Source organism: Nelumbo lutea, chromosome 3 (genome assembly GCF_056320005.1).
Source record: "Nelumbo lutea isolate HS-2025 chromosome 3, American lotus-T2T, whole genome shotgun sequence".
NCBI classification, from domain to species: domain Eukaryota; kingdom Viridiplantae; phylum Streptophyta; class Magnoliopsida; order Proteales; family Nelumbonaceae; genus Nelumbo; species Nelumbo lutea.
Window position 1 is genome coordinate 109,871,054 of NC_142686.1, and position 23,265 is coordinate 109,894,318.

The 23,265-nt window shown below is 37.5% G+C and overlaps 1 protein-coding gene across 1 annotated transcript; it reads left to right on the plus strand.

Moving 5' to 3' along the window:
• The first annotated feature begins 1,343 nt into the window (after positions 1–1,343).
• On the plus strand, positions 1,344–21,601 carry LOC148867573 (fanconi anemia group I-like protein). The gene is made up of 13 exons (XM_088974945.1): positions 1,344–2,522; positions 2,739–2,820; positions 11,109–11,297; positions 12,958–13,022; positions 13,121–13,280; positions 16,824–17,069; positions 17,159–17,275; positions 17,475–17,666; positions 17,769–17,850; positions 18,263–19,221; positions 19,336–19,837; positions 20,694–20,884; positions 20,993–21,601. Exons 1-13 carry the CDS (start codon positions 1,486–1,488, stop codon positions 21,419–21,421), a joined length of 4,251 nt encoding a protein of 1,416 aa, XP_088831071.1. The 5' UTR covers positions 1,344–1,485; the 3' UTR covers positions 21,422–21,601.
• Positions 21,602–23,265: the final 1,664 nt, after the last annotated feature.

The following is a 23,265-nucleotide window of genomic DNA, read 5'->3' on the forward strand; positions in this document are numbered from 1 at the left end:
TTCATTTTAAGAAAGACGTTAACTTAGGAAAAAGTACTAACTGTCATTCTCCCTGATATCTTTAGCTCACTACCCCTGTTGAATCATCGCTGATAACAATGGTTTCTCTTCGGTGTCACCTCGTCACCCTTGTGCTTCTTCTAGTGATCCTCATCCTCTTGCTCCCTCACACTGTCAAATCTAATGGTAAGCATTGTCTCTCTTCCTTTATTTTCTTAATTTTGCTCTTGTAGATCTTTTACTTTGATGGGTTTATCCTGTTTGGTTTTATTTCTCTACCAATTTATATATGTTCATCATTCTTTCATTCTTGTGTGATTCGGGTCTTCATTTCAAGTTCCAAGCATATGGGATCTCTTTATCTTCAGTGGCTGCATTGCAAGTCTGAGTTTGTTGATTAATGGGATTTTTCTGATAGAATAACATTCGTTTGGATGCCTGGTTCTCCTAAAACGTCATTAGGTGACGATCTGAACGCATTGTGTCTGAAAAGGGACTTGGATATGGGGAGAAAAATGCATATTGCAAATATCTATTTGACTGGGTATCATGTTCTGCGGTGTTAGTCTCTCTCTCTCTCTCTCTCCCTCTGGTAGTTCAATGATTAAAAGAATTGGCTTTGAGATTTTTTTTCCTTTTTCTTGCTGGGCTTTTGTCTGTCAGACAAGTGCTCTAAGAGGATACAGGAGAAATACATCCGTAGAGCATGATCATTACTAGATTCTAGTCTAGGTCTAAATTATTGTATTTTAGATCTAAATGTTGTTGGGAAGGAGATAACAAAAGATGAGAATTAATAATGGGTCGTTCAAGGATCTAAGGCTTCGCATCACCTTAATAGTTGTCTCAACTATGCTAGTTTTGTCATGAAATAGAACAGGAGAAGGTTCTCTTGTGTTTGGAAGTCTATAACAAATTGTTTACTGTGTCTTGAATATGATTCCCACAATTTATATCTTGAATTACTGGAAGAACATAAGAATGTAACAGAGTATAAAAAACCAATTCCAAATTTTAATTAACGTATAAAAAACCAATTTCAAGTTACTTAAACAAACCCGGTAACTGCTGTATACGTGGCAGCAGTACAGATTTTAGATATGATATGATTTTCATATCATAGTCGGACCCGAGTGGATGGGAAAAGTGAATAGGAAATCTGGGTCGTCTGAAGTTCGACGGAATCCGGATTTGCTACTCGCACCAACCTCACAGTGCCTCCAGTCGCACATCGGAAATATCTCCCGTAATTTGTGTTGGTATTCGTAGGGAGATGTCTCTAAAACACGGTGGGACAGGGTTGTGAGGTCTGTGAGGTGCTCTACGTGAGGAGCAAATCCCAATTTCCCTCGAAGTTCTCCCGCGCGATTGCGCGACGAAAATGTTTACGACCCATTTAATTTAAATGAAGGCGCCGGCCTCTCTGCACGGCATTTCTGCAACCCCGCCCGGCGCCCTCACTCCATACCTTCCTTTTTCTTTAATATGACCATCACCGGAGAAGAAGATCCCTCCAACCGACGACTACCGCTAACCGATGACGATATCGTGCGCCTGGCGCAACAATATCACCAAACCTGCGCACCCCTACCGCCTTTCTTCCAATGTTCCACTTCTCATCCTATAATCGTCTCTTTCCTCCACTCACGCTGCAACTCCCCTTCTCCTTCTGTCTCCGTTACCGAGTACGTCTCTTCCGTCGTGTCTCTCATCTCTTCAGCTCCTCATAGCTCCTCTCTCTCTTCCCTCCTCTCATCTCTCATCCTAGCATATGTCCGTCTTTTCGACTCCCGTAAGATTCCTCGGGACCGGAACTCATCGAAGATCATTAGTCTCTTTGCTCTCCACATCGAGAGCATTCCAAGGAAAGATCTCACTTCCATCGTGGATGTAATTGTTTCCGGTTTACCCCAAATTGCTGATCCCGACGATGCGCAACTGCTCGATCTCCTTCCTCAATCCCTTGGCTTGATTCGATCGTCAAATGAAATTGAAATGGCTCCTGGTTATGTCAATTCAGTACTTGACCGCATCCTCACAACTGACTGGTCGAAGGTCTTGCTGGTAAAGATTGTTTCTCTCCTCCGTGAATTTTCATTTCTAGACAAGGTTCAGGCAAGGGAGTTTTTCGGAAAAGTTTTTGCTGGAATGAAGGGAGTGGATTTGCAAGACTTGCCATCACTTATTTACCAGCTTCTTGTATTGGCTTCCAAAGGGTTTAGTAAGAAGGACGTTATACAAGGGATTGTAGGGTTCTTCGGGACCAAAATGGGTTCAAATGTAAATTCCATAGTTAGGCAGGTTGAAGGGACTGTCCTGTTACATGTAAATTTTGCAGTGAAGCAGGATCCTTCACTGGGACAGGAGGTTTTGGGACTTGTAAAGTCGGATCTCAGAGCTGTTAACCATTTTACGGTCATTGTTCTTCTTTCGGTTGCAAGGGTACGGAGGTTTAATGAGAGTTCCATTGGAATTCTGAAAACGGCCGTGCTTTCATCTTATCGTGAATACAAGTTCTCCAGGTAATAGTTAAGGACTCTGGCATCTGGATTTGATAATCCTGTGTTTCGTTTGCGTTACTTCGGTTTAAGCTCAGAGAACTACTTGATTAATGGGTATATAAATTATTCGTCATGACTTTCTACATGTGGTATTGTAGTTCATCGATTTATTTCTGGAAGGACTTTTCCTCTTTATGGTATATTTTGTAAGTTATAACTCCACCCTTAAACTTGCAGAGATTGTAAATGGCTACCGGATAATTTGAAGGAAGAAAGCCTCCATACTGTTAAAAGAGTACAAAAAGCAGTGACAAGAGCTGTAATTTCCACTTGCTTTTCCCTTTCTTTGCACTCAAGCAATTCTAAGCCCTGCATATTAAATATTTCCCTTATACGGTAATTTGCTCCACCCACAGTGTGTTTGACATGGATATGTTTTCTACCATTGCATTTAAACTTTAAATAGTTTACTTACCACATTGGTATTTTAGTATAGAGGGAAAAATATTATGTTTGTTGATGCCTGTCTACGCCAGCAAAATAGACTTCTTTATAAGGGGCAAACAAGGTTCAAAATATGAACATGATATGCCCACATGGACACATCATTTTGGTATCCAAAGGCATGGGCATGTGGCACAGGTGGATTGGACATGATTGTGGAAATTCCACCTGTGCTTATAGGCTATCAAGCATATTACTTTGTATCATGTCATATTGGTTGATATTGAACCGATACTGATTGATATGGATCAATACCATGAACCAGCTGATGGAGTCTCTGTTGAGTATGGACCTATAGTGGCAGTCATGGCCACTACTAAAAGTTTCTGGTCATTGGCATGGGCCAATGAATTGCTATTCAATGTTCATTCAAACTTTTTCGGTAATTTTTATAGGCTGTCCCGACAGTTTGAATTACCAACATACATCCAATTACACCAGCATTCTAACTTGTTCGATCTATGGATTCCCCCCCAAATTGGAAAAATCTGAAAATTATGAAAATTTTATATGTTTTAAATGATTTTCATTGTAGGAAAGAACTATAAGATGATTCTTCAATGCTCTATTAAATTCATTGATCTAACAATAGCTTATGTAAGAAATGATTTTTTTTTTCATATTTTTTAGGAAAATTCCAAAAAATAGAAAACAATCTACTTTATATATTCTAAATGATTTTTATGGTAAGGAAGAACTATAAGATGGGTCTACCAATGGTTTGTCAAAGTCACTTGATCTAACAACAACTTAATGTGTGTTGTAATGAATTTTTAGTAGATTGGAAGCTCTACATGTTCTAGACTTGTGATATTGTTGATTATAATGTATCTCTTTATATAAACTATTAAAGTGTGCATTTTTTATGTGTTTATACCTCATTCATACTTATAAACTTTAGATTTAGTGTTATTGATGTATTTGTGGGATTTTTTAAAAATTTGCCAAATGTATCCAAACATATCAAAGTGCATCACAATACGTATTTGTATCCAAGCTTACTGATATGATACATGATACCAATATTTTGAACCTTTTGGGTGATCATCAAAAACACTATTTTGATGTTCCTCTTATGATGTGACACATTGAAAAATAAACCCCCCCCCCAAAAAAAAAAAAAACAAAAAAAAAAACTGAGTTGCTATGCTCAAAACATTTTTTAATAAAAACATTAGAACACTTTAAATGCCTACTCAACAGTCAACACATCTATGGCAGAAATTTTGCAGAATTATGTGGCATGGCGTTGCTGATTATGCACAACACTGGTAAAAACACCACAATGTCAAACAATATCACAATGTCATAGCTGCACAAGTTAAGTTTGTGTTTCCACTAGCTATATACTTCATTTCTTTTTTCTTTTATTTTCCTTTTTCCCCATAAAGGTTGCCAATTTTAAGCTATGCAGTTTGATTTTGTGGCTGATGTCAATCCTGGATCAATGTTTTAAAAACCAAAACAGAGGTCGAATTGTTTTTGCCTTTGGGTCACAAGTTAGTGGTTTGACCGTCCAGGTCGAATGGGTCAGACCTTGCCACATTAGCATTTTACATCATGTGTGTAAACACATATTTTTATCAATAATTAATGCGTAATTATATTCTACGTGTAATATATGCATTATTTTATTTGTCAAAAATATTGAAAATTGTGATTTGAGGCCAAAAAGAGTTTCCCCCCCTGTGAAAATAGCAAGGTAAGGTGCCTATGGCTCCCTAGGATGCATAGATCTTGAAAGATTAGCCAAAATAAAAAAAGACCACCCCAATTGGACATCGGAGCACAAAGTTATGGCCTCTGGAAGTTTGCATACATATTTAATATGCAACCCATGATCTGATCACTGGGTCAAATGGGTCATCGGTCTGACTTGACGGGTTAACAGTTTTGACCTAGTTAATGGTTTTTGAACATGTTTTGACTGCTGCTATAGTAGTCCGAACCAATAAGGAGAAGAAGAAAGAGAAGGAGAAGAGGAAGAAGAGAAGATGAAAGAATTGTCGAACATGATAGACTAAACCCTATCAGTCAACCTCTTAATAGTGATTAGGCTCTAATTAATTGTACAAAGACTAAACTGCCCCCACTTAAGTATGGGACAGAGAGTTTCTAATAAGCTGCCACATAAGCACATAACAAAGGTGAGTTGACTAATCTACCCTTATTCGGCTAACTCTAACACTCTCCCTCAAGCTGGAGAATATGTCATATAATCCCAGCTTGTTACATATATAGTTCACTCTCTCTGAGCTTAAGGCTTTTGTAAACAAATCTGCCCACTGATCACCTGAGCCTACATGTTCTGTGCTTATCTCTCCAGTAAGAACCTTCTCCCTCACAAAGTGGCAATCAATCTCTATGTGCTTTGTTCTCTCATGAAAAACATGGTTGGATGAGATATGGAGCGCAGCTTGATTGTCACAGTACAATTTCATAGGTTTATCCATGTGGAACCCGATTTCTTGTAGGGGATTCCTCAACCATACTAATTCACATGTAGTGTGTGCCATGGCTCTGTACTTGGCTTCAACACTGCTTCTACCCACACCGTCTGCCTTTTACTCTTCTACGTCACAAGATTTCCTCCAAGAAATGTGCAGTAATCTGTAGTAGATCTTCTATCAGACACAGAGCTTGCCCAATCTGCATCTGTGTACCCAACTACTTCAAGTTTTCCTCCTGGTTTATACAATAGCCCACGGCCCGGAACTCCCTTAAGATATCTTACAATTCTAAGATTTGCATCCTAGTGAGATATACGAGGGTTCTGCATAAATTGGTTCACCACACTGACTGTAAAGGAGATGTCTGGTCTCGTGATAGTCAAATAGTTTAGCTTCCCCATTAGTCGTTTATACCATCTAGGATCATCAAATATTTCCCCTGTATCACTGCTCAACTTAACATTTGGTTCCATAGGAGTCTCAGCCGATTTTGCACCTAACAATCCTGTTTCGTCCAGTAGATCGAGAACATATTTTCTTTGGCACAGGTTTACACCTTATCTTGATTTAGCAACTTCTATACCCAATAAATACTTCAATGTCCTAAGGTCTTTTGTTTGAAAATGATTTTGCAAAAAGACCTTTAGTTTGTCAATCCCCAATTTGTCACTGCTAGTTATGACAATATCATCCACATAGACCGCTGATAAAATCTTTCCGGCTTCTGAGTTATAGCTGAACACTGAGTGATCAACCTAGCATTGTTTCATTCCAAAATTCTTCACCACTTCACTAAACTTCCCAAACCAAGCACGAGGCGATTGCTTCAACCCATAAATTGCCTTTTTCAGTCTGCACACCTTACCATCCTCCCCCTGAGCAACAAACACAGGTGGTTGCTCCATATATACCTCCTTCATAAGGTCACCATGAAGGAAGGCATTTTTGATGTTAAGTTGAAATAGGGGCTAATCATACATAACTGCCAGGGAAATTAACACACGGACATAGCCAATCTTAGCCACTAGAGAGGTTTTCATATAGCCCACTCCATACAACTGTGAATAACCTTTAGCAATAAGTCTGGCCTTCAGACGCTCTATACTACCATCTGGCAAGTATTTAACAGTATACACCCATTTACAACCCACAACATGCTTACCAGGTGAAAGAGTAGTGAGTTCTCACGTGTGAGTATGCTGAAGAGTAGAGAGTTCTTCCTCCATTTGCCTGCCTCCACCCAGGTGAACTAAGAGCCTCTTGGACATTGTTAGGTATGGAAATAGATGAAAATAGTGAAACAAACTGGCGATGTGAGGCGGAAAGGCGAGATACTGAAACAAAATTGGAAATGGGATGGAGAGTAGAACTACGTTTATCTTTCCGTAAGGCAATGGGTAGATCAAGTCCTGAGGGTTCAGCAACAGAAGCAACGACAGGATCCGCGGACAAGGTAGAAGCTGGAGGAGGGGCTGGTGTCGTTCGACGTGTATACACTTGCCGAATCGGTGGTCGTTTAGTAGGGATCTGCACTGGATGAGGTGACGAGTCAACTCCAACAGGAACACCCGGAACGGGATCACTAACCGGAAGAGGAAGAGGAAGTAAAGGTGGAGACGAAGATGCTTCAGTTCTTGAGAAGAAGGGAGCAAACTCAAAAAAGGTGACATCAGGACAGACATAGCACTTCCGAGTAATGGGATTGTAACACTTGTACCCTTTTTGAGTCCGAGAGTAGCCAAGAAAGACACACTTAATGGAGCGTGCATCCAACTTGTCTATTCCAGGACTCAGATTGTAAATAAAGCACACAACCAAAGATACGAGGTGTTAATGGAAAGGGAGACAAGGTGGGGAACAAGATAGAGAAGGGAGACCGACCATGAAGAATAAAGGAGGGCATCCGATTAATGAGGAAACACGCAATAAGTACATCATCACTCCAAAACCGTTTAGGAACACTCATATGATGAAGAATAGACCGAACCGTTTCAAGGAGATGACGGTTCTTCCGTTCAGCCACCCCATTTTGTTGAGGAGTGGATGCACATGAAGTTTGATGAATGATGCCATGCTGTTCTAAATACTGTTGAAAGGAAGTAAGAAAATATTCACGACCATTATCTGAACGAAGAACTTTGATTGGAACACCAAATTGTGTACGTATTTCAGCATGGAATTTTTGAAAAATGGAAAATAATTCATTCATTTCTTTCATTAAATAAATCCATGTCATTCTTAAACAATCATCAATAAAAGTGACAAAATACTTGTAACCATTATAAGACTCTATTTTGATCGGGCCCCAAACATCTGAATGAACAAAAGCAAAAGAACAAAACATACGACTTTCAACTCTAGGACTGAAGGAAACACGACGATGTTTCCCAAACTGACACGACTCATTGTAACACCGACAAATGACTCAAAGACAGAACTAGTATCTTGAGTGCCTTGAGAAAAGGATGTCCCAATCGAGAATGCCACTGTAGAGGAGTGAGTGAAGTCTGAAGTGCAATTGACGATCCACCACTGTCGAGATAATACAATCCACCAGCTTCATGCCCCCCACCAATCTTCTTCCCCGTCTTGAGATTCTGAAAAACACAAGAGGAAGGGAAAAAAAGTAATAGGACAGTTAAGAGTCTTCGTTAATTTACTAGCAGACATAAGATTGAATGGAAACTTAGGGACATATAGAACAAACGATAAAGAAAGAGAAGCCATGTCAACATTGCCAACACCACAGGTGGGAGAGGAGGAACCATTGACAAGGGTAACAATTTGAGATGTGGAAGTTTCAGAGAGAGAAGAGAACACACTTGGAGTCCCGGTCATGTGATCAAAGGCTCCAGAGTCAATAATCCAGTGAGAGGTTTTAGATGACAGGCAAGCTATACCTGAGTGGGCAAGAGTAGCAGTAGTGTGCTGTGAAGTAGACTGAAGGAACTGCTCATATTCATCACGCGGTACACTCACCATCTCCTTCCCAGAAACAGATGTAGATGTGGTAGGTCCGCTTGTTGATTATCACTGACGTCAACCCATCAGCTACAACATGATTGGCCCATGTAGAGGGAGAGCCATGGAGGTCATAACAAAAATTTACCGAATGTCCTTCTCTGCCACAGTGGGTAGACTTCCTTATAGAGTTGCTTTTTCCTTTGCCACGACCTCCCCTTGAGTCACGACCATCACCACAGCCAAATATGGAACCACCACGACCTCCTCGGGAGGCATGTCCTCCCCCTTTTGTACCATGTCCACCTCCTCTAGCTATCACAAATGCTGATTTATCGGACTGTGTGGGATTCTCTGTCTGTTCCAAAAAAATCCTACGAAGCCGTGCAAACACTTCCTCAAGTGTAGGAAGGGTAGAGCCCCCCAATATTTGGGCCCTAACTACTATGATTTCAACCCCACTAAGAACCTTGTGACATCTAGTTGTTCCCTTTGTTGTTGTTGAACCTTAACATCTGGAGTGAGAGGATGATAGACATTGAGTTCATTTCTGAGGTTCTTCATACTGGCATAGTACTCTTCTAGGGTTTTATTTCCTTGTTGCAGATCAAAGTACTCCTGATAAAGCTGATATACCCTTGTAGTATTATCTTGCCCAGAATACAGCTTCTTGGCATATTCCCATATGTCCTTAGCTGTATCTAAGAACATGAAGTTGGCACTTATTTTGGGTTCCATACTATTCTATGGCCATGCCATGATTTGAGCATCTTTCTGTTCCCAATCATCAAACCCTGGAGAGTCAACCGGTGGTTTATCTTCTTTCACATGCTTCACTTTCCTCTTTGCCTTGAGAAAAACTTCCACTGACTTGGCCCATGGAACATAGTTCTCACCATTCAGTTTAATTGAGGTCATCTGTACACCTAGATAGTCAGAGGAAACCACCACACTAGGTTTTTGATCACTACAGCCATCTCCCATTGCTGCCATTATACTCTTTCAATGTTGCCTCTAATCTGAATTCCCAGTCACCAACTAAGTACTACTGTCAGGAGTTTGATGTTCCAGAACCTACAGCAGCCTAAACACAATGATAGATACACAAGCCTTTGTTCTTGTCCACACCACTACTGATTTCACAAAACCACAAACCACACCGACATTAATTCAGCATTTATTAGCCACATGCAAGCCCTCTTACAACTACTCAACATAGGTTATGCATCACAAGCACCACCACATAGCCGTAGCTGTCACACACGGTACAGACCTGTCTAACACTTTTAAGAGGGCACTACAAGACCAAAGAGAACTCAACTAGTGCCATTGCATTACACCTTGCACTATTTGGCCACCTACAGTAGCCCCTACACCATTCGGCCACCTGCAGCAGCCATTACACCATTCGGTCACTGTAAACACAGCCTGTTGGATTTTTTTCCAAGAACCAGGGCAACAACCAACCTAGTTCTCTAGGTTCTGATCAGTCGCAGGTTCTTGAAGATTTTCAACCCAGAAATACCAACAGCACAAAGAGAAGAGATAACCAATCTTCTTTTGAGAGCTTCATCCAACCATTCACTGCTGAAGTCGTTTTCTTAAGAAAGGAGGTTCTGCGCACCAGAGAGAAAGAAGAGCTGGGATGTTTCAGGCCTAAGACGAACCAGTTTTCTCCATTGATAGCCCAGAAAAGAAAAGGAGAGAACTGAAGCACGGACTGAAGTTGTCACGAACTGAAGCAGGTCATGAACCCCGTTTTGATACCATGTTTCTACTGCTGCTACAGTAGTCCGAACCAGTAAGGAGAAGAAGAAAGAGAAGGAGAAGAAGAGAAGAAGAAGAAGAAGAGAAGAAGAAGAAGAAGATGAAAGAACTGTCGAACCTGATAGACTAAACCCTATCAGTCGACCTCTTAATAGTGATTAGGCTCTAATTAATTGTACAAAGACTAAACTGCCCCCTCTTAAGTATGGAATAGAGAGTCTCTAATAAGACTGCCACATAAGCACATAACTTAACAAAGGTGAGTTGACTAATCTACCCTTATTCCGCTAACTCTAACAGAACAAATTCCAGGTTTTACTAGAATTGGACCCAGAATCATGGCTGGGTGATGGTTTGAAAGGTTGAATCGGTTGGGTCAAACTGTTGGGTTGAGTTCTCTAGCCGTTACAGCAGTTGGACACCATGCAATACTTGATGGTACTGAACTTGCTGTAACATGCTGATGATGCTCCAAGTGGCAAGGCTTAAATATCCAAATTTATTCCTTAATTATCTTCTTCTACCATATTTTATATTACCTCATGTAACTTAATATTTATTCATGATTTTATTCTGGCCTTGGTTGCTAGAAGTTGGCATTATAGTGCACTTTTGCAGACTTGAATACTTGGTGATAAACTGCTGATGCCACATAATAACGTAATATTATCTATTGGATAACCTTAAAATAATGAATTGTTAACCACATGAACTAAATGGGGTGGTTCCCTATATTACATGCCATGGTTGCATTACATGTTTTCTGAATAATTGCATTTAACAATGTTTACCTGATTTATTTATATGACCATTAACTTTGCATACATAATGTTTTCTGACTTAATGCATTCAAAAAACAATGCAGTCCTAATTTCTATACATGACCATTAAAAATTTGCATGCATTGTTCTTTCCTGTATTGTAGATTAATGAGAGCAACTATGGAAGGGAGCACATTGTACCTAGCATTGTAGAATTTGGCTTTGTTTTGCTGGAATCAGTGGAAGAGAGTCACAATGAAGCTGGTGATTTGAATGGTTTGATGGGCGTTGAGGAGCTTAGTATTCAGATACTAAAGACTCTGTTTGAGGTCCATGACATGGCACGGAATGAGGTTGGTATCAAGGTTCAAAGTATCGATATGCCCTTGTGTATTGGCAGAAGTGTATCGGTACTAAAAACCCTGCATGTTTGTGATTTTTTTTTTCAAAAATTGGTTTTTAGGGATATTTTTAAGTATATATTTTTTTTTAAAAAGGGGGTTCTTGAAACACCTGTAAACAGGTGTATTGGGACCCCAACGATACAATACGCCCGATACAGAGCGTATTGCATCAAAATTTTGAACCTTGGTTGGTATAACATCCTGAAATGACTGAAAGTATGTACAAGTACATTGTCAAGGGTTGAAAAATTGGTTTGGTTTTCCTTCTTTTCTCCCTCTTCTTCTTCTCCTTTGGTTAAATTAACTTGCATTTAGTTTTAACTTTTAAGTTATCCAGCAATTTAAAAGTTTTAGCCTATCAAAAAAAATATACAGTTAGTGCTATTCAGCAACATTCTTCTTTTTTTTTGGTCTGCCACCAAAATAACGCTGGAAGCTTGGAAACTTCTCCATCAGTGGAAGGTCATCAAATCATTTACCCCTCCAAAAACGAACTCTTGATCCCTCTCCTATGTTATAGCTGATTCCTTTTAAAACTCTTCATAGGCTTTCTCAATCCCTTTCCAGACTGCACACCCATATGCTTAGGTACCTCCTCTTGGATCTTGACCCATATTTTATTGATAAGGCCCATCTTATACATAAATGTTATGATAGCATGGTTGTTGGTTTCTTATTCTCTTTCCTTGTGTAAAATGATCTTCCATTCTTCAATTTCTTCTTCTTGATCAATATGGTGATTGAGGTACAGGTTTCTGGGTGATTTCTATTGCAGAAAAGTGAAAAACTTTGACAATTGATCTCTTAGTTGTCAAGGTGCTAAGTTAAGGTTGGACAACAAGGGAGTGTGTTGTTGCATAATCAACTAAGCACCTGCCCACCTTCCCAGGTGTGGCCTAGGTGATATTTTTCTATATTCAAATTTGGGCGATTTTAGTTGTTTCCCTTTTTATGAATTAGTTTGTTTCCCTATTTGGCATAGCAACCAGAAAACATTATAAGTGGTCTAAAATGAAAGGATTGGAAATTAGAAGTAGAACTAAAATCACATTACATAGCTCATGAAAAACTAGGAAATGGCCTCTATTTTGTTAACACAAGAGGTAGATATAAAGAGAATATGCATGTGTTCTAAACCAAAGATCAAGAGAAAGCAAACATATGGAGGGATATAGCCCTTTAATTTTGAATGCAAGGAGAGAATATGCAATCGTATTAGTTGCAATGAGACAAAAATGAAGGGGCAGATTTGGTCACAGTTAAAAAGACAAAGGGGTAATTACAAATGATTTAAGAAAAGGACAAAAGGAGTAAAGTCCATTTAATGGCTCTATAATAAACATTAGTCTTTTTTTGATGCCCTTTTGCACTCCCAATATATAGAAATAAGGCAATACACAAGGCTATCCAAAAAAAAATGCCCTTTCACCTAGACAATGCCTTGACAACTAAGATTGATTCCTTACATGACAAATCAAGTTAGAAATTAACACACATGCATCTTGTAGAAAAGGGACTATGATTTCTACTTTTCCTGTCGAGGTTAGATATCATGTAGTATTTTTGTTAAAGTAAATTTCTGGTGTTTAATTTAGTTAATGTTTTGCAGATTATTGAGCAATGCAAATTCCGTATCCTTTCTTCGAAGCCTGAACAAAGCATGGCAATCATTAAGTAATTGCATTTTAAGTTGATGCATGTTTTAGTCGAGTTTCGTGCTCATTGTGGTTACTATATTCATTGATATTACAAGTCTGTATCATTCTATGCAGATTGCTCAGTTGTCTGGTTCAAAGCTACCCTTACCCCATGTTGGAACATGTTGCACGTCTTAAGGAACTGCTGGACTATTTTACCTTTATGCATGGAAAAGTTGCAACTTCTCTCATTGTTGCATTATTGCCTCTCATCAAACTTAGCCGTGAGCTTCAGGTAATAGTTCTTCAATTTTTTGATCCTTCAAAAGCTAAATATGATAGTGGTTTGCAATAGCAAGAGGAAGTTATCATTTTATGATTTAAAGCAAGCTTATTAAGTTGCAAATTTCATTTTATGGAGTAAAAAGGAGCTTTTGTGAAAAATTAAATCACAATAAGGATATTACTTGCATCGCTGGTTTTTTTTTTTCCATGTTACCTTTGTTTTTTGATGATTCAATGGATTGGAGAGCTCTTTGGAAGTGGTGATATATATCTCCTTTGGAAAGTTTACTATTTATAGGAAAAGATATGAAAATTAAAGAATAATCTTGAGAGTACCTAGAAAAGGCTTCCTTTCAGTTGGTAAGTTTATCAAATTCTATTTCAGTATATGCTCTTGTAATCTAGGTCCAGTAACAGTGGCATCTTTTGGGATGCCCTATTGGGGGTGGGGGGATGATTGTTCTATTGTTCTTGGTTACACATGAAGATCAGTGAGACAAGGCTGAATTTTTAGCTCTCTTTCTAGGTTTAAAAAGTGTAAGAATGATTTGGAAACCTCTTTAATAAACTGAAGCTGAATTTCAATGGTAGCTCACTGGGTAATCCAGGAAGGGCAGGAATAGGAGGTGTTTTTAGAAACCATGGAGTGGTGGTGGCATAATTTTTAGGACCAATTGGTTTTGGAGATTCAGTACAGGCTTAAATGATGGCTCTTACATGGGTTAAGATTTGCAGTACAAGTTGGAGTAAGGGAATTGGAAGTTGAAGGAGATTCTCAGTTAGTAATCTCTTGGTCCAAGAACTTCAGATCAGTTCCGTGGAAATACAGATATGCTTTTAGGGAGATTAATACCTTGGCAAAGAAATTCAACCTTCTTTTTGGTGGATCAGAAGGGCACCAAACATAATGGCAGATACATTGGCAAAGCAAGGAGTTGATAGACCTGGCTTGTTTTGGGCAAAATTGTAAACTGAGGTACTTTGGGCTGCTGAGAACCTATTAGCATTATTTTGGAATCCTCTGTAACTGTAGCTTGAAAAATCTTGGGGATGACATCATAGTCACGTATTGTAATGCTACAGATTTAATTAATTTTAATAAAATAATTATCTTTTGCTGATAAAAAGAAGATTGAGTCTTAGGAGCATTACAATAAAAGGTGACTTAGAATACTCCCATTTGGGGTCAGCAAATTGTATGGTCAAGTTGTCAGGGCATATTTGTGATTAGGCACCCTTGATTGTGTGCCTTGCCTGAATGTCTTGACTTGTAGCAACAATGCACCTGCCTAGTCAACTAGCTGCACGCTTAGGCAACAGAAATGGCAAGGCAGGTACCCTATTATAATATCATTCATATTGCTACATCTTACTAATACACTCATACATTCTATTATAAACCACAATTTTCATTAATATTTTGTTTTAAAGTTGTACTATTGAAATTTAAAAGATCCAAGGGTCTTTAGAAGAGAAAAAGAAAGAAAAAAAGGAGCATAAAGATGTTTCATTTTTTTCCTCTATCCCCCCCTCTCTCTTTCTCTTACATCAAACAAAACAATGGATCCTTGAGAGTATCTCTTTTTTCCTTTTGAGAAATGAAATTATACTTATGAAAAAAATTATAGCCTTCTTTAGTTGCTAATTTGATATGAAATTACTTCAGTAAATACTTATTGTATTAGTATTATTTTTGAAAGCATTGGAATTAACAAATTTGAAATACTATTATCCTAGATATGATTTTCCATCTATTGAGTGGAAACTTAATGTTCTTAATAAAGAAAATTGCTATATTTTTTTTTTCAATTAATATGCATGCTGAATGGTATATAAAACTAATCATCCAAAATTTAGTTAGTTTTGGATATGAAATTACTATTTTTATTTTATGAAATTCTAATCACCCAGGTGCCCTGCTGTTGTCCAAAACCGCATAGATGCCTTGGCAACTAAGGTCAACCTTCTTCACTGAGGGGTGAAACAGAAGTGTATATCCTGGAATTAGATGCTACTTATTTTTTGACTTGTGGTTATTTTGATTTTGATTTTATTTTTTTGTTTTCAATAAAGTCATATTGTTTGTTACTGATTGACAAGAGAGGAGAAAAAATAATAAAAAAAGAACACCTTACAAGTTTAGGCAATCCTTTTTGAATATTTTTATTGCACCCTTGTAAGTTGCAATTATTTCCAACCTAAAATTTCCTTTATATGACATTGTTATAAATACAATGCCCAAAGTGTCAACATACTGTTAGTTAAATATATCTTGAATTTCAGTTTGAACCTGTAAAAAGACCTTGTCTCCCCCACCAAAAAAAGGATGGATCATGGGATACCCCTTCAATGTTGATGGGTAATGGATTGCAAAGATAAGATAAAAGTTTCAATGTATTGCTACATCTTACTAATACACTCATACATTCTATTATAAACCACAATTTTAATTGATATTTTGTTTTAAAGTTGTACTATTGAAATTTAAAAGATCCAAGGGTCTTTAGAATAGAAAAAGAAAGAAAAAAAGGAGCATAAAGATGTTTCATTTTTTTCCTCTATCCCCCCCTCTCTCTTTCTCTTACATCAAACAAAACAATGGATCCTTGAGAGTATCTCTTTTTTCCTTTTGAGAAATGAAATTATACTTATGAAAAAAATTATAGCCTTCTTTAGTTGCTAGTTTGATATGAAATTACTTCAGTAAATACTTATTGTATTTATTATTTTTGAAAGCATTGGAATTAACAAATTTGAAATACTATTATCCTAGATATGATTTTCCATCTATTGAGTGGAAACTTAATGTTCTTAATAAAGAAAATTTCTATATATATTTTTTAAATTAATATGCATGTTGAATGGTATATAAAACTAACCATCCAAAATTTAGTTAGTTTTGGATATGAAATTACTATTTTTATTTTATGAAATTCTAATCACCCAGGTGCCCTGCTGTTGTCCAAAACCGCATAGATGCCTTGGCAACTAAGGTCAACCTTCTTCACTGAGGGGTGAAACAGAAGTGTATATCCTGGAATTAGATGCTACTTATTTTTTGACTTGTGGTTATTTTGATTTTTAATTTTTTTTTGTTTTCAATAAAGTCGTATTGTTTGTTACTGATTGACAAGAGAGGATAAAGGAAAAAAAAAAAAAAGAACACCTTACAAGTTTAGGCAATACTTTTTGAATATTTTTATTGCATCCCTTGTAAGTTGCAATTATTTCCAACCTAAACTTTCCTTTATATGACATTGTTATAAATACAATGCCCAAAATGTGAACATACTGTTAGTTAAATATATCTTGAATTTCAGTTTGAACCTGTAAAAAGACCTTGTCTCCCACACCAAAAAAAGGGATGGATCATGGGATACCCCTTCAATGTTGATGGATAATGGATTGCAAAGATAAGATAAAAGTTTCAATATTTAATTCAAAATTTATGAACAAACTTGTCTGTTCCATGAACATTTCAATTTCCAAGTTGATGGTTTTTCCTGCCTTGCAAAGGCTGTTGATGTTTGTTTCTTGGATGCACATGCTACAGGACTATACTATTTTGGTTGTGCGGAAGGCTATGTTTAGACGGGAAGATGCAGTTCGTATTGCTGCTACTAATGCCATCATCGGTTTGATTTTGGTGGCTACTCAAACAAAGAGAGATGGCTTGGATCCTTTTCAAGAGTCATCCAGCCAAGCCAGTTGCAGTCAGCAGGCTGAAATTTCTCATGGGATGGGAGCAGGTCTATTTCAAGAGCTGAGTGGTTTGCTTAGGAGATGCCTTTCTCAGGAGGTTGGCTGTTATCTTATTTCCATTCTTCTATATTTGTCTAGATTGGTACTCTTTGTTTGTGCTTATTATTGTTGGGTTGTTGTAACCAGGCAACAATTAAAGAGGTCATGTACCAGGGGCTTGTGAAGCTTGTGTTGATGGACCCAGTCATGTCAGGGCCTGTCTTTGATTTTCTTTTGCCCCACTTCCTTCGCTTTTACAGTGAGGTATCAAGTTCACTAGCTAAGCCATTTTCCTGAAAATTCATTGTGGCAGTATAGCTTCCTTGATCTTTAAAAGAACCCCGAAAAAAGGAAAAGAAAAGAAAAAGATTAAATAACATACCTAGCCTTTTTGGGTATTAATTTCTGATTTCCTTCTTCCATAAATTTCCTGACACTTGAAACTGAAGCATGGTATTGGCAGGAAACAGAAATCAAACTAAGTATTAGCAGTTGTTTTAAATCAGATGGTGGCAAAGTTTTCCTTGAAGAACCTCTGGATTGTCTTCTCTCTTGTATCTCTTGGATTCTTCTGTTTCAGTCACATGGTAAAACTGATTGCCAATCTGAGAGGTCATGGACTTGTTTTGGCTTCTCCCTTTCTCAAGAGCATGAGGTATTTTTGTCATTTAATTGAAAGGAGCTATTCATTCTAACTATGCGAAAAAAATGTCAATACAATTTTTTGTACCCGAACCAATCTTTTGAACTACTGCAGGCAGGAAGAACTTTGCCAGCCGAATCATTTCGTATTGCTTTATCAAAGATCCGGAAGCTTCTGAGAAATGGTCGTTTGGAAGGTTTGAGAATCCATCAATCTTACATTGTCTATTCCCTTATTTTAAATTTATTTGAAGTCTAATTGCAGTTGTTAGAAGTTTCTGGTAAAAGCAGCTTGAGGAGGTCCTGAACCTTTCTTTTCTTTATGTTGAGGTTTCATTAGGGAAACCTAGGAAGCAAATGAAAAAGCAAGGGAAATATTAATTGGAGTTTTTTTTTTTTTTTGAGAACAATAACCTTTGATTGTTTGCCATTTACCTAGTTCTGATAAAAATAAGAATTTCTTAGCTATTTTATTTAAATAGGTAAAAATTGTTGACAGATATTGTGAATGATGGAACTTGTACAAAAGATTATTGTAAAATGTCGGACATGCATTTTCATAATCTTGCTACTTTTTATTAACATCTGTTACTTTTCATGTCAGATCAGATATTTTAGGTCAGATCCAGGATACGGGCTCTAAATGTCTTGAAGAAGAGAAGGGTAGTCAATGTGCTTTGATTTTATTAGGAATCATGGAAGTGGTGCTAAATGCCATTGCAACAGAGGTGGAAAGTGCAACAGATGCAGAAAAACTGGATCTTGAAAAGGAAGTGATTGAGTTTGTTGATTTGTATGACTCCCTGGAAAAGGATGTATGTGCAACAAAGCAAGGTAATGGTATTAAAAAGGGTACACCAAGGACCACTACTAATGATGCTGCAGATAGGACTGATGCTAAAGGGTGTCGTTTTGGCCCCTTAAAGTTGTCTCTAGAAAGAAAACCTTTCTTGGCAACTTCAAGTATCTACCAGCTGTTACTAACAGCACTGAAGTTATATAATATTGAAGGCTCCAATGCTTGTGAATTTTCCCAGAGCCACAGTCGGTCATCATGCAAGACATTAAATAGCTGTTTTAAACTGATACACTTTGTGTTGAAGACTTCTCTTTGTCAAATACAATCTTTAACTTCCATTGCAAAGGATGATCAATTAAAAACTTTGATCTATGGGGACATCAAGGTGCTGGGACCTCCATTGCTGAAATTGGTATGGCTGCTCAAGTCAGGGAGAAAGTTGGGTATGGATCCAAAAAAAGAAACCAAGGGAAGGAAAGTTGCAGAAGATAGAGAGGAACAGATCTACTTAGCCTTGATTTGCTTGAAGGAGTTGATCATGTTAAGTTTGCAGGGACATTCATTGACTGGTTTATTTGAGGACTTGGTGTCTGTATCCACACCCAAGGATGATTTGGAAAATTGCATGCACGATGACCCTAATAATGACTCTAAGCTAGCCTCAGGCATTGAAGATCAACAAACCAAAAGCAGAGAATTGTTGATTGAGGAAAAGATAAAGCCACTGTGCTCTGAGTTTCTTGCACTTTCACTTTTTCGAACATCTGAGGTAAATGTTAAAAAAAGCTCCATCTCTGTCACAAATGGTAGTTGTCTACTTGTTGCTGGAGTTTTCCTCTTTATTTCTTTTCATTTCTAGAACAAAATCCATCTTTCATGGTAGGTTCTCTTTGATATGATATTGATGATCGGGAAGAAACTACCATGCAAGCTAAGGGACTATCATGCAGCTTGGGCTATTTCTATCTGCAAAAGCAATACTATAGTGCACTCTGGAGCTGCAAAAGCTTTATTTACACTTGCCATCTGTTTAAACTCGCCACCAAATGATTTCATTTTAGCCCAGGAGATGGCTTCTGAACTCTTAAAAGTCATGGGATCAGAAGAGTGTGATCCAGTGGAGACATCTGATGCTTATCCTATCATAAACCATTCAACAAGAACTACAATAGCTTCTCTCTTACTACAGCTAATTGATTCAACCATTGCTGACTTGGATTGTGCTGTAATGAAACTGAAGGCACACTATGACAGAACTCAAGGAAGCACTTGCCTTGTTCAGCAAGGGCAGAAGGCACCTGGTCTAATATTGGAAGAAGCTATATACTCAAGATCTGAAGCTCTGGTGAATTTATTTTCTTGTTTTGTGGCAATGAACCTCAATGGTATGTTTGCATATAAAATCCCCTTGCATTTGAGCATCATATGACAGGGTATGGCCTAGGCCAGTCCCAAGACTATGCTGATTTTTATTTTTTCAGCTTGAGATATTACTATTGTTTCTCTATATTTTTTTCCACATATTTTGTCTTCCTTGTTACAACCTTTTTCGGAAGCTACTTTTAGGTATACATTTGCCTATGCCTAGTCACGTACAGCTCTATTTATGTTCTCTACATCCTCTTCATCACTTAAAATGTACCAGGAATCAATTTATTATACATAATTTGTGTGCAACATTCTTTAAAATTTTTAAAAAATGTACGTTATGATTGGAGAAACTAGTATGAGTTAACATATAATTCATTTACTAGAGACTGTCATTTATTCTACTTATAAAGAGAATCATTCTAGATAAACATTTATATATATCTTTTTAGAATACGAGTCATTGATTGTATAGATTTTTTTAATCAGTAACAACCATAAATTTTATTAATTATGATGAAAGAAAAAAGAATGAGTTTTCCAAAATGAGCCAATCATCTCACTTGGGCTAGCGCGAACTCCCTGCCCCTTGACCCTTGTAACATTTTTTACATTTCCTTTTACAACTAATATTCTCGAGCAATCATCTCCTGATATGGTTTGTATTGGAAATTTCTGTTACCAGTTCCCACCAAGAATTCCTTTTTAGCAATCATCATGTGTACCCACAATTTATTAAATATATGCTTATTTTTATCTACAAAGGCATCCTAATTTTCTCTTAATAAATATAAAAATGGCCATTAAACAGTTTGTTCCCAGATAGATTATAAATATATCAGATGTTTATAAATGCATTGCTTTAATATGTAGATTCTCAAGCAGAGCAGTTATTAAGATTGGCTGCAAGGTTTTACAAGCATTTGGCTCGTATGTCAAAACTACGAATTGCTCCTAAAGGTTGCAAGCAGCTTCCACCTGGGCTTAAATTCCAGAAACACGCAGAAGTAACTTGCAAAAAGCTCACAGGTCCACTGTATGACTTTGTTGCACTAATACAAAGGGTATGGACATTGCAAGTTTCAGGCATTGCTAACCTTTATCAATTATCAACTACACACATTTTTATATCATCTCAATTTTCAAAGTTTTCTTTGTTATTATACTTGCAGAATCAACAAGAGAATGAACGCAACAAAGGAATTATCAGTAAGATTAAAAGAGAGAATAGATGCATTCCTGACTTGATTTTCCAGATAGAGGATTATGAGAAATATCTCATCCAACTCAGCAAGGTGAGCAAAGTTAATTTGTTGAGACACGCTAAGCGGAGCACTGCAAGAGACTTTAAGATACTAGATACAAAGAAAATAACTAAAGAACAAGATGCACTGGAACCTGAGCCTAATCCTGCTATTTCCACCGAGTCCCAGAATGTATCATCTGATGAAGAAAATGGGTCTAAGAAGGCTTTATCACCTGAATCTAATAGTGCTATGGCTCCTGAAGATTCTGCATCTGATGAAGATCAAAATATCAGTCTTAAAACCAAGCGGGCAAAAATGAACAAGGTTGTGCAGGATTCTGATGATGAAGCATAGCCAGAAGAAAACATAGATCTTATGAACTTCTAGTTTATACTAAATTCTCACTTACAATCATATGTAAAGTGATTTTTAGGCAGCAAATACATGGGGAAAGAGTTTGATGATGGCATGGCAACGAAAATTGTGAAGTATCCACCTAGGTCATTGTTCTATTTGAAGAGTCCGATTTTTTTATCCTTGTGTATCTTTTTTATTATGCTTGGAGAAAGAAGTTTCTAGGTGGTTATCCCGGTTAGGGGTGCAGGTTGGGCCGGGTTTATGGTCAACCCAGGCCTGGCTCTAAAATTTGGACTTAAAGCCCGAGCCTGGACCAAGCCCGAGGTCAAGGTATATTGATCTTTCCCAACTCGACCCAACCCACACTATAATATGATGCACTTGGTTGGGCTCAGACCCGGGCCGGGCTCAGGCTAGTCAATGAACCCACTCTAAAGTTTTATTTACACACATATATATACACACGTGTATAGTTGGACCAGCTTGGGCTTGGGTTGGGCCCACCCAAGTTGCACTCCTAATTCTGGTTTGATGCAGTACCAATCTGAGGCAGGTATATTGATCTTTAATTTTAATTTGAAGTAGAAGCTAAAGAAAGGTTGTCTTCTGATAAGGATCTTACAGAACCTTCTAATTGTGCATATTTGCTAAGTAATTTATATTTAGGTATATATAATAAAAATATGGGATGATATTTTTATACCTATTTTTTGTGTATTACTATGATGTAAAAAATGGTTTCTGTTTTCTTGTATTACAAGGAGAACTTCATTATCATACAAGTTGCTTGGCTGGTGCAAAAGTACCAATTGTGTATTATAATATTGATGTATACATTTTTTTTAAGTTAGGAATTTGACCAAGACCAATAAGGCACCCTGCAGACTATGCATCTCCATTCTCTCCAATTCATTTGTTTCCATTTTCCTTTTTTATTTGTATTCGTGAATCATGCAATGATACGAAGAATTAGCTTTCCTTGAAAAGAGACCATTTCCCAATGCTGGTCCTGACATTTGGTGGACTCGGAAGGAACTGGATAAGGATTTTACATCCAGCATATTTAGCACTAGAGGTTAGCATTGCTCTGCTAAAACTGAAAAACTGAACCCCGTTGTAATATATTATTTGCATTGCTAATAAATTGTGCTAAAGAAGTGGCTTTTTTTTATTGCTTTTGGTTTTGTACCGAGTTGTATTCGGGAATAGTGCAAATACAAATATGTTGGTGCAAAACCTCATATGGTATTTCTAAACCTTGTATTTGTAATGTATATATTTGTACTTACACTCTTCCCAAGCTAAGCCTTATTTGCAATGCAAATTTCACCTGCTCTGGCATAAGTGCATGGGAGTGCAAATAGGTTGAGTGTAAATTCTGGTTTACTTTTGCTTTAGATTTGACTTTGTCTTGTTTGTTTGTGATAAGTAAAAGAGGAATGAATAGAGGTAGCAGGGATATTTGTTTGAGAGTGAGGTAGTAAGCAAGATGGTATCTACTAGGGTAAGTTGAGGTAAGAGGAAGGTGGTGAAGATTTTGATTCAGTTTTTGGGATGCAAAATTTGTGGTCAATAAGTGTAAATGAGACAAATTTATATTGGATAGGAGTACAAATCGTAATTGCAAATAAAAGATGCAAAACTGAACCGGGTGATTGAGAATATGCTTCATTTTTCAAACGTTGCATGGTTGTTCTAAAAAGGTTCTTCATCTCATAATTAATTGTGCTGGAATGTAATTTCTGAATTGTATTAAATTAATTTACGTGCTCATTATCACACAAACTATTTAATACTGTAGCATGGCTGCTAGCGGCTTTGTGTTGCACAACCTATGTTCC

Excerpts from the sequence above, each read along its gene's own strand:
- LOC148867573 (XM_088974945.1), top strand. The coding sequence starts at position 1,486 with ATGACCATCACCGGAGAAGAAGATCCCTCCAACCGACGACTACCGCTA. Across the intron at positions 2,821-11,108 it reads AAAAAGCAGTGACAAGAGCT|ATTAATGAGAGCAACTATGG; the intron begins GTAATTTCCACT and ends CCTGTATTGTAG. Across the intron at positions 11,298-12,957 it reads ATGACATGGCACGGAATGAG|ATTATTGAGCAATGCAAATT; the intron begins GTTGGTATCAAG and ends AATGTTTTGCAG.